Source organism: Nyctereutes procyonoides, unplaced genomic scaffold (genome assembly GCF_905146905.1).
Source record: "Nyctereutes procyonoides isolate TBG_1078 unplaced genomic scaffold, NYPRO_anot_genome, whole genome shotgun sequence".
Lineage (NCBI taxonomy): Eukaryota > Metazoa > Chordata > Mammalia > Carnivora > Canidae > Nyctereutes > Nyctereutes procyonoides.
The window spans coordinates 31207375-31220000 of record NW_026575048.1 but is presented as its reverse complement, the minus strand read 5'-3'; the positions used below and the strand labels follow the sequence as shown (position 1 = coordinate 31220000).

General features: G+C 35.5%; 1 protein-coding gene across 3 annotated transcripts in view; it reads left to right on the top strand.

Moving 5' to 3' along the window:
* Positions 1 to 12626, top strand: part of MAP4K3 (mitogen-activated protein kinase kinase kinase kinase 3) — a 186230-nt gene that overhangs the window by 98915 nt on the left and 74689 nt on the right. For all 3 annotated transcript variants that reach the window (XR_008664688.1, XM_055326973.1, XM_055326974.1), the window contains exons 4-6: positions 3398 to 3462; positions 9171 to 9226; positions 9818 to 9865. Coding sequence is in view for 2 of the 3 variants with exons in the window: in XM_055326973.1 (XP_055182948.1) it covers positions 3398 to 3462; positions 9171 to 9226; positions 9818 to 9865 (169 nt within the window). In the remaining variant the exon portion in view is untranslated. The remainder of the gene's footprint in view (positions 1 to 3397; positions 3463 to 9170; positions 9227 to 9817; positions 9866 to 12626) is intronic.

Sequence of the window (12626 nt, the reverse complement as noted above, 5' to 3'; positions counted from 1 at the left end):
TTATTTATTTATACCTTTGTTCAGTTCCAGGAACAATTTAGGTGATTTACATAAATATACTACAAGATGAATTATAACAAAAGGAGTAGAAAACAGCTTACAGAATATAAATTGGTATATTCTGGGTCTTTTACTAAACAATTTACATGTTATTTCATTTTATCCTGAGCAGACTGCAAACAACCACTCACCTACTACCTATTCCTTAGGTATACCCACTTGGGACGGTATTTTACATGGTCCATTTGGGGGCAGATGTGAAAATACTATGGAGTAGTGGTTCCCAAACATTTTGGTATTAGAACCCCTTTTATTTTACATTCTTAAAAATTACTGAGTACCACAAAGAGCTTTTGTTTAAATTATGTAGGTTATTATCTATTGATAATCACTATATTAAAAATTAAAACTTCAAAGAATTTTGAAGCAAGAATACATAAGCACATATTGCAGTAGCTGTTGGAGGAATGATATCAACAGCACTTTGTCTAGTTTCTGGAAAATTCCTCTGGATTCTCATGAGAGTATAAAGGGAAAATAGCTTTTTAGTGTTATTATGAAAATGGTTTGACCTTGCTGACCCCCTTGAATGGCTCTCAGAGACCTTCAGGCCACACTTTTGAGAATCACCATTCTTAGAGGAAGGATTCAGCTAACCTAGAGAGACCAGGCTGTGCTGTCTTCCATTTATCTACACATATCAAATTGGAGCCAAAGCATTCATTCCAAAGTTTATTGGTTGGTGGACTGGCCAAGGTCTTACTCTCTATTTCAAGCAAAGGCAGAGAGGTACCAAATGGTCATTGTAAGCAGTCTACATAGAGTAGATTTATGTCATCAGTTAAAAAAAAAATTTCTGACATTTCTTAGCTCTTTAGTACACTCACTCATACAGATCAGAATAGCTTAAAAAAGCAAAGCCCTTATAGTAGCTGCTTCTGGAAGGTAGACCCCTGCTTAGGGTCTTTCCAATCAACCACTTCTGGAGCGTGTGGGCAGTAGCACAGAGGGGTGTTTCCAATTAGAAATGAGTGTCATAATGTCCATGCTCAAGTATTTTAAGTAAAAACAGTTGGAGAGCTGGTAAGATGTATGTCAGAAACAAAAGTATGTGAATCAAGACTACTTTTTTTTTTTTTTTTTTAAAGAATGAGATTTAACAAATAAGGACAAAGCCCTATGCATAGTTTTAATGAACCAGGTAAATGTGTTGCTGGAGAAAATCATCTGATGACTATTTATACAAAAAAGATCCAGAGGTTTTAGTTCACTTCAGCCTTGCAAATCAGTTTTTAAGAGCAGTTGCTAAGAACCTGAAGATAAGCCTTTAGCCAAGTTAATAGAAATATAAGTGTTCAAATAAAGGAGGTAATTGTTAGATTCTCTGGGCTAGACAGACTTCTCCCTGTGTAGCAATCACTAGTCATAAATGCCTTCATACTTTTGGATAAGGCTACACATCTGCCAGCAGTAGGCATCCATTCTGAGAGTTATTAAAACCAGGCCACTGGGGAGCTAGCTCATACTATATACCATACTGTCATGCCTCAGTTTCTTTCATTGGTAGGTGGATTTTAGATACTAAAGTGACTTCAGATTTCTGTGAATTTTAGATAGTATTGTGACTTTAGATTTCTTCTGGTCCTCATGATATGCAGCTTTGCCTTTAGAACCATGGTAATTTTTTCACTCTGTACTCCTTAAGTTTGCCGACCTTTATGCTTGTATACTTGTGTTCCCTTGTTACATGCTGCATTGTCCATTGCACTCACCCAGGTCAGCTCACCTCTTAGGTCTGGTTAATCTCACCACTACCACCATATGTGATCTACTCCTGATTAACAGCTCCACTTTTTATGAATTGTTTATGCAACAGTTGGAATAATGCTTGATTCTGGATGCCACATTTTAAAAGAATTAAGTAGAGATCATCTAGATGAAGGTAACTAAACTGAGGAGCTTACAAACCAAGCGTTGCTTTACAGTGTGATCCAACCTATTCTCGCTTCCTTTCCTGCCATTGTCTCTTCAGCTACTCTGTGTTCCACTCACATTATATCACCCACAGTCTCTCAACTATGGCATCTTCTGTCAAATTGTCATTCTTTGCTCAGAGTCCCCTGTCTCTGTGATGAATTCCTACTTCAAGACCCAACTCAAATGGTATCTCCTCCCTAGTTATTTCCCTTGACTTTCCTAAGTATTCTTACCTCTGGGTTCTCATAGAACTTTATACATGCCTAGATTATGTATTTAATGAAATTATAATCTAATCCAGGGTCTTTTCTGTAAAAGACCATATGGTAAATATTTTAGGCTTTGTCGGTTTCTCTCTGTCATAGTTACTCAACTCTGTTGCTTTAGTACAAATGTAAACATAAATGAATGTGACTGTGTTTCAAGAAAACTTTATATGCAGACTAAAATTTAAATTTCTTGTAATTGTCATGTGCTATTCTTCTTTTGACTTTTGCCCTTCCATGATATCAAAATATAAAAACCATTCTTAGTTCATGAGCTGTACAAATCAGGCAGCAGGCTATATTTGGCTCATTAGCCATGGTTTGCTGACTCTTGATGTATCTAACCCATATGTTTATTCTTTCAGTCACTCTTGCATTCATTCATTTATGAAATATTTGCTGGCTTTTCTTCTAGGTACTGTGAATGCAGTGGTGAGAAAGACATATTAAGGCAGAATATTCTGCATTCTATTGAACTTGCTGAGTTCAGAGACTTTCTAGTCCATCTCTGCCCCATGAGAATACTACATTTCTTGGTACACTTTGAGATGAAGTAGTGAATGATTGAGCCAAAGAATAAGCTACTAAATTTTGCTAATCATTTCTCCTGTGAGTGTGATGATGGTATCTTAAGTGAGTGTGAGAGAGAAATGCTATCTAAAGACAGTGATAAATTTTAACAGATTATTTTGGAAAGACCTTGGTTGAATCTAGGTGTGAGGGTAAAGTATACATTCGTCTGTTTTGTTGATGATGACACTGTTAAAGTGATATGCTTTGAGATATATTACCATTCTGTAGTGAATTTTCTACATAGTTTTTGGTATGAATGTTTTAATTAACATTTAACTTTTATAATACCATCTTCGGATACATGGTAAGAAGCTTTTAACTAAAGGGAAATTTTCTCTCATTTGAATGTACCTGATGACATCTTTATATCCTACAAATGATGTATTTTAAGGATTAAAATCTTGAGTTGCCTTATGATAACATATTAAGTAATTCTTTTACTGATAGAGATTAACTTTTTTCTTAGCACTTTGCATTTACATGGTTTTTTTTCAAGATTATAGGATACAATCTTAAAATACTTGTTACCTCACATAATTTTAATCATGACAATGTGATACATGCTTATTTTCTCTTTGTAGGCGAGATAAACTTTGGATTTGCATGGAGTTTTGTGGAGGTGGTTCTTTACAGGATATTTATCATGGTAAGGCAAAAGTTATGTTTTATACAAATTAAGTAGAATTTCTTAAAATATAGTTATTTACTGTATTAAAGCATGAATGTTGCTTTGAGGAAGGTATGTTTTATTATTAGATATATAAAAGAATTTAAGATCCATACAAATGAAAGGAGCGTTTGCTTTATAGGTTGCAAAATTATGTGCAGTTGAATTATTTGCTGATTTTAAAGAAGATATGTATAATTAGTTCAAAATTTCAAACTCAGATTTGTAAAAAAAAATACAAAAAGGCCTTGGTTGTGAACACTAAGCCAAAAGAATATCCAGTTAATACATGAGTAGTATTAATACAAAGATAATTGATTTTACTCTTATATATTCAAGAATCATCAATTAAATTGTTTACTTTTTCAAATACTAGATTCTGGGAAATTGAATCTTTTTTAAATTGAGATTTTAGTGGAATATTTAAGAAAGATTAGTAAAGTACAATGACAGTGTTTGTCTTTTCTTTCTCTCCTGTCTCATTCTGGTTCTTTTAATGGGTAATTGTCACAAACTGCAGAGTAGGTTTATTCTTTTACTGAAGCTGTGCTTTTTGATTAATGTAAAATAAAATAATGTCTTAAGTCATATGTCAATTTTATGAGAAGTTATTTTGGAAAAAATTTTCATTTTTCTTGATATGGGATTTGTTCTCAGATTTTCCCATTAGGGCCCCTTATGTAATTTGGGGGGGCTGATTGTAATAAAGCAGATGTTAAAAGACTCTTTGATTAGGAATTTTACTGTCTCCATTTCACTTCAATTTACTGTATCTTCTTGGTGTAGATTTTCCTTACCATAATATTGACATAATAGTATTTTAAGGTACTACTAACTATAGTTGGAATGGGAGAATGGAAATGATAGATTTTCTGGAATTGTTTTCAAAGGCTTAATGAAGAAAATGGGTTTTTAATTGGTCTTTGTAAGATATATAAACTTTGAGTAGAAGAGGTAGGACATTCTAGGAGATGAAACAACAATACAGTGACATGAAGGTATGACATGTGAGATCACTCATACTGGTATGCAATCTATTCCCTATTGGGGAATAGGGTCAGGTATGGGGAGCCTCGGAAAGCCAGATGGAAGAACATGAGAACATTTCTGCTTTATGAGAAGGTATTTCTTTTCTGAGAATATTTTTTATTATGTATGGCTGTTCTTTATATTTGAGAATTTTTTTATTAATGACATTTTGATTTCAGAGATTCAGTGAAAATTGAGAAATATTTGGCCTTATTTTGCATTGCAGAACATACACAGTATTTCTGGAAGCTTATGATTTCTGCATTCTAAATTCAAGAAGCTATTTCCCTTTTTTGGTCTTAATTTGGACTAATTTATCTACTGTTTTTTTTTCTCACTTATTTAATTTCCTTCATCCTGAAGTTGTTTCTGCTGGGTCTCTCAGTGTTTGACTCTCACTCTTCAATCGTAGTTTCAGTGGGGGGTAGAAGCAGATATGTTCTGGCAGCATTTTGAAGATACTAGACCACTGTCTTCTAGCTTCTCTAGTTGTTGGTATCTTTTGTCACTCCAACTACATATTATTCTTCCTTTCTAATTGATTTTAAGACTTTTCTTCCTCTTAATTTTTTATGTTTTTAGTATCTAAACATGGATTTACACTTTTCTTGCTTAGGACTTAAAATCCTTACCTGAGAGGATTTAATTTATTCTTCAAGCCTGGATCATTGTCAATTACTCTCTCTCTCTCTCTCTCTCTCTCTCTCTCTCTCTCTCTCTCTCTCTTTTTAATTACTATCTCTTAAAATATTTTCTACCCCAGTCTCTTTGATTTTTCCTTTTAGAATATCAATTAGGTTAGGTATACATTAGACCTTCTCCATGTCTCTTAAGTTCAGCTGCATATTTTGCACTTTTTAATCCTTCAGTAGAGCACTGAGGATACTCATAACCATCTTAGAGTTGGTTCACTGATGTTACAGCTGTGCTTAGTACATCCATTAGGATTTAATTTTGGTGACTGTATTTTTCATCTCTAGAAAGTATTGGTTCGATTTCAAGTCTCCCTTCATTTTGTATTTGTGGCTCATTCTCTTGTAATTTTTCATTCCTTCATTTACATCTTTAGTTTTTCAAGCGTCCCTTTCTTTAGCGTTTATTGGATTGTTAAGTAACATCAGATGTATATATGCTTGGTCTTAGGTGTCTGGTTCTGCTTTCTTCATTAAGCAAGAAGACCAGTTTATTTACAGAAATAGTTCTGTCATGTTTCTTGTCATTCCATTTCAACCAAATGTTGGAAGTAACAAAGTAATATGAATTTGTTAATATTGATTTGTTTATACTGGTTAGCAACTGTATACACAACCCCAGTATCTGTCTGTATTCACTCTTGACTGCATCCTGATTTCCACCCGGTGACCTCCTTATGGCAATGTGTAATACTCCTGTTTGGCTAGTCTGCAGAGCTCTCTACTTGCACAGCCGCATAAGACAAATACCTCCATTTCTTTCTGTGTTTCTCTTTCTCCTCTCTCTTTTATCGCGTTGTCATTCTGTGAGAGTAGTATAACTTGGGTTACTTCATCTAGTGAAAGAGGAGTTTTTTTTTCTCATAAAGCTAATGCTTAATGGGAGTCTGCTTTTGTATAGGTGTATGCAAAGCATATTTTGATCTGTCATGCAAAATTTGCAGAGTCTGCTTTTTTCCCTATTATTTCTGCTTTCTAAGGTATCATTAAGCCGATTTTTATATTTTGCTTTACTGCTCTTAATTCCATCACTCCATAGGATTTTTTAAAATTTTAATCTTCTTATAAGAGGGAATTGTATTAGTTGTCTATTGCTATATAACAAATGATCCCAAAATTTGGCAGCTTAAAACAGCAAATACTATGTCCCAGTTTCTGAAGGTCAGGGATTCAAGAATGGCTTAGTTGGGCATATCTAGCTCAAGTTCTTTCATGAAGTTGTAGTCTAGCTATTGGCTGGGAATGCAGTCATCTGCAGGCTTGACGAGGGCTGGAGAATTCACTTTCATGTTGATTCACTTAATATGGCTATTGGCAGAAAGCTTCAGGTCCTTGGTGGCTGTTGGCAGGTGTCAGTTTTTTACTATGTGGATTTAGCTATAGGACAACTTGAGTGTCTTCACGATGTTGCAGCTGGCTTCTGCCAGACAGAGTATGTGATCCCAAAGAGCAAGGAGGAAGCCACAAAGCCTTCAATGATGTAGTTGTAGAAGTTGTATTCTATCACTTCCACCGTATTTTGTTCTTTAGAAGCAAGTCCCTTCTGTCCAGACCATTCTCAGGAAGGGAATTAAATTCCAACACTTGAGGTGGAAACTATCAAAGAATTCATGGACATGTTTTAAACTACCACAGGAGTGTGTGTGTGTGTATGTGTGTGTGTGTGTGTGTGTGTGTTGGTGGGGGGGAGGATACATTTGAATTTATGTTTTTCATGAGTTTCTTCTCTCCTTTTATTTACATTTCTTTTTTTGAAGAACATTAGACTTTTATTGTTCCAACATAATGCATTTTTTTCTTTTCTATTGAACATTTTTCTTCTTTTAATATTGTTCTCTAACAGTTTTCTACATTCGATGTCATTTACGATGAATTGCTTTTCAGTTATTTAAAAATTTTAAGTTCTTTTTTTTTTAAGATTTTATTTATTCATGAGAGAGACAGAGAGAGAGGGAGAAGTAGGCTCCATGCAGGGAGACCGATGTGGGACTCAATCCCGGGACTCTGGGATCATGCCCTGAGCTGAAGGCAGATGCTCAACCACTGAGCCACCCAGGCGTCCCCAAAATTTTAAATTCTGAGATCATCTTCAATGAGAATTCCATATGCCTTTTGAGTGTGTGTCCTTCCACAGAGGGTTTTTTTTTTCCCCTGTGATCCCAAGACCTCAGTTTATCTGATACGTTTGAACCCTAAACCTGAGGGAAGAAGCCACCTATGGTGATAGAATCTAGAAGACATTTTTCCCCTGTCCACATCCCAGGCCATGACACAAAATCCTTAGTTTTCTCCTTGTCCTTGTCTACCATTTAATATGAGGATGTGGCCCTTTGAAGGTTCTGGTTTTATGGTTATATTTGTTCTTTTTGTCTACAGACCAATGAATGGCATTTTCCTTTATGCCCATGAAGTGGATAAAACTAAAGCCCCAGCTTACCAAGATGACTTTCCTCTTAGAGATAGCTAGAATATTTCACATTTTTATCCTTCTGATTTTCATTTTCCCTTTTGTTTTTGGCTCCTGGGGAAGTCTCTTATTGCTTAACTTAGGCATTTAAAAGATTATTTAAAATATTCTTTTCTGTCATTTCTAAGTGTTACTTTCAGGATTTTCAGATTGTTTGCTATATTGTGGAAACAGAAATCTAAAGGAGGCCCATCTTAGTGAGAGTGGGTTTACAAACCACAAGAACTAATTCTTATATGACTTATCTTCAGGCATTCATTCCAAGACTTGTTCTCAACAAAATCTAAGTGAATAGATTTCTGTTTTCCACAATTGTAAAATACCACAAATATTTGAAAGTAAGCATTTTTACAAAGCACTAACTAGCAAAAGATTCTATCATTGGAATTTAATTCGATTTTTAGAATAACCTATCCCACTTAATGTATTTCTTTATTCCGAAGTGATTTGGTAATGAAAGAGAAAATGCTTAAATGTCTTCAGTAGTGGATAGATGCACACAGAGAAACATTATTTAAATATTTTGAGTTACGTGTTTTGATGGTAAGTGAAAAAGGCAGGTTTCAGAATTTTATGTGTAATATCCCATTCATATTTTTCTGTGAGATGTATATATACATTATTTAAAATCTATTTCTACATAAAATCATCTGATAGATTATATGTCAAACTGTTGATAGTGCCTGTTCTTGAGTAATTTGGCTAAGGAAGAGATCTTTACTTTCCAAACTTGTCTATTGATTGGATTTTTATAATGAGCATACTAATTTTATAGCTATAAAGATAATTATTTTAAGGAAAAAAAATATTGACTTAAAACTAGCTGTAATATGGGGCCCCTAGGTGGCTCATTTGGTTAAGTGTCTGACTCCTGATTTTGGGTCAGTTCGTGATCTCAAGGTCATGAGATTGAGCCCTGCTTTAAGAATCTCTCATTCCTTCTCCCTCTGCATACCTCCTTTTTTTTTTTTAAATTTTTATTTATTTATGATAGTCACACACACAGAGAGAGAGAGAGAGAGACAGACAGACACACAGGCAGAGGGAGAAGCAGGCTCCATGCACTGGGAGCCCGACGTGGGACTCGACCCCAGGTCCCCAGGATCGTGCCCTGAGCCAAAGGCAGGCGCCAAACCGCTGCACCACCCAGGGATCCCCTCTGCATACCTCCTTAAAGAATAACAAAAAACTAGCCTTAATATATGTATTACATACCAATTTTAGAAAAACTTTAGTAAAAACTAGCTAAGCCTCTTCAGTCTTACTCATTCCACAAACATTTATGTAGCAGCTTTCCCATGCCAGGCACTGTTCTAAATACGGAGGATACAACAATGAGAAAATCAGATTTAAAAAATTCTGCCTTCATGGAGCTTACATTTTAGTACAGTTGTTTAGGTATATCAAGGCTATTGCTTAGTGGAGCTTATAAAACTTCATCATTCACTGAAAAACATACCTTGACTAATTTCATTAATATTAATTTTCTTTTCTTACAGTAACGGGACCTTTGTCAGAACTGCAAATTGCTTATGTTAGCAGAGAAACACTACAGGTAAATCCAGTGCTAATTAAAAAGGCCATTCTTTATTAGATTCAGTGTTTAATTGTTCTGTATTATTGTTAAATAAAGATTGAGCATTCTAGTTTGGTAAACTCTTGGATTTTAACATATTTTTTGATTGTGTAGTAAACTCAGATTATATTTGCAAATACTGTAAAGCCTCGCTGTGATAATATGACCTCCTAAAATGTAACTGCTATGGATTTATTATTTTATATTCCCCTTAATACCAAAGAAAGGAATTGAGTGTTGGAATTGAATAGGAATTATGTATAGGAATTGAAACTCATTCTAATGCTAATTGCGTTTATACTTTTTAAAAGTTATTTCAAACTATCTGCAAGGTTTAGTGAAAAGTATTTGTCTTAAGAAAATTAGTAGTTCCAGCTAAGCTTTGCCTTTAATTTTCTTGATTCTTTTGTCTTTTAGGCTATTTCAGTAAAATAAATTGATTACCACTAGACTTTCATAATGAGTAAATAAAAAATATAAACTACTATTCAGTTAATCACTTTACATTTTGAAGTATGCTCTGTAGTAAAGTCTTATTAATATTTGTTTTTTTGTTTTTTGAAATTCCAGGGATTATACTATCTTCATAGTAAAGGAAAAATGCACAGAGATATAAAGGTATACATCATATGTTTAAGCTAATGACCTCTCTTCATTTTTAAATACTCGATCAAACTGTTAAGCAATATTGTCTTAATCTATTTGATGAAATTTCTTACCTAAAATGTTACTATAATAAAATTGAGTGATACTTTTAAGAGTTTTATTACTTTTCTAAAGCAGCTTTATTGAAATACAGTTCACATACCATAAAAATCACCCTTTTAAAGTATACTCTGTGGGTTAGTATTGCAGTAACCCGTATTAGCTTATCTGTAGTTACTTACTTGTAAAAAGCAGATTAGATCTTTAGCTTCCATCAAGTTAGGGTTTTTAGAACATTTTATGCTTTAATATGAAAAATAAACTTTGGCAGTCTTAAGGAGCTATCATTAATAATGTTTCAAAATAGATAAATTCAACTGTAATATTTTCTGATGGTCTTTGATTTAACTGGCAGAGGAGAGCAGGTGCACTGGATGTGCTGGGGTTAGTTAGCTCTGTGGTAAAAAACAAGGTGCTATGATGGGACTCCTGAAGTTATTTCTGAAGATACTGCCATTTTCCCAACTTAGTTATTTTCTTCTTTCATTTATTTTTCTTTTACCTTCTTCCTTGTTCATCTTTTCTCCTGCTTCTCTCCCCCCTTTGTTTTCTGAAATTTTCTTTAGCATAAAGGTTTTTAACTTTTTTGTGGGTGGGCGAGAGTATCCTATTGCTCTTTTGAGTCTCTGATGAAAGCCATGAAATCTCTTCTCAGAAAATGTCTTTATGCACATGCCTTCATATTTTGTATGAAATTTCAGTGGATTGTCAGGTCACCTGCTGAGATCCCTTTAAGTTCTTTTTTTTTAAGATTCTGTTTGTTTTTTTTGTGAGAGACACAGAGAGGCAGAGACACAGGCAGAGGGAGAAGCAGGCTCCGTGTGGAGAGCCTGATGTGGGACTCTATCCCAGGACCCCAGGATCATGCCCTGAGCAAAGGCAGACGCTCAACCACTGAGCTACCCAGGTATCCCCCTTTAAGTATTTTTTTTTATAAGCCACTTAAAAGACATAAGCAAAGAGCTTTGGAGCTCAAAGGAAGAAAAGATCATGAGTTAGTCAAGAAAGGTACTATGTCACCTGCAAGTAGATAATCTGGAAAGACTGATCAATATTTATCAGAAATGGAGGTTGGAGTGCCTTCCAAGCAGAGGGCACAATGTCAACAAAGATAGGTCAGAAAGTGTGGGGTCAATTTAGGGAGTAGAAAAGTTGCACTGTATTACTGAAGAGAAGAGAACTTATGAGAGTAACAGGAGTTGGTTTTGGCCAGGTGGTTTTGTGCTCCCATTACACGAGGAGTTGTGTGCCAAACTTCAGAATCTGAGCCCAACTGGGAAAATTCTGCCCATAGCCACTATTTCTACCCTGATCTAAGCCATCAGTTTATTCTATCTCATCTGCACTCCTGTAGCAGCCTTCTAACTGCTCTGTACTTGAGTGTTTCTACAGTCACTTCTCCACCTGGCAACCAGAATGATCTTTTTAAATCAGAGTTCGTCACTCTTCTGTTTATAAACCACCTTTGGCTTCTTACCATACTCAGTGTAAAATCCAGATTTTTACCATGGCCTATAAGGTTATACATGATCTGACCCCTGCTTTTCTCTCTGTCCTCATCTCACACTACTCTCCATTTTACTCATTTTGTTCCAGCCACACTAAACTTGATGTTTTTGGAATATGTTGAACTCATTCTGGCACCAAGGCTTTGTATTTGGTGTGCCCTCTTTCCCGAATGTTTTTCTCCCAGATTTGGCATGGCTCATGCACCCTCACTTCATCTGGATCTCTGCTCAGATATCACTGCCTTAGAGAGCCCTTCCCTTCCTGCTTTACTTGTCTTAGAGTACTTATCTCTTCCTGGCTTTGAATCATCTGTTGATCCATTCATTTGTGTGTGCATGTGTGTATTCATTTTTAGATTTTCTTTCTCTCCTATTCAGTGTAAACTTCATGAGAGCTGGAGCTTATTCTTATTTACTACTATAACCCTACAGCTATCAAGATATCACTTGGTTGCTCAGGAAGAGAGGAACAGAAGGATGGAAGGAGGGGAGCATCAAAGGCCAGATGCACGTGATGTGATGTAATTTAGGAAAATTAACCTGGAGCTAGGAAAAGACCAAGCTGAGGACTGTGGCAGACATCTAGATAGCAGGGGCCCACATCAAGTTAAAATCCCTGCTGTATCAGTTGGTTAAGCATCTGACGCTTGATTTTGGCCCAGGTCATGATCTCAGGGTTGAGATGGAGCTCCATATCAGGCTCTGCTGGGCATGGAGCCTTCTTAAGATTCTCTCTCTCCATTTGTGCCCCCTCTAAAAAAAAGTATCTGTACTGTAGTCTCTTGTCCCTCCATTTTTTCCTTTCTCCCATTATTCCATACTGCCGCAGTAATATCAGGGAGTACAGTCTTATGTTAATAGCTTCCTTTTTTACAGCTTCCTCTTTTTGGGGTGGGAAGGAGTTTCCTAGTATTTTTCCTGTAAGGCTACAATTACATGATTGGTGGCACCTTTGACTAAAGAGCCAGTTTACTTTTGCTTGCTCATTCAGTTACAGAAAAGGCAAAAAAACAAACAAAAAAAAATGAAAAGTCTATACACCTTGGGAGACAGTATTTCTACCTCCTCCAACTTTGAGCTTATTGAAGATGAAGTGGTTTCTTTAGGCTCAGGTCAGGATGTAGAAGTGCCTAAAATGCTACTAGGGCATTGTAATGGGAAAAAAC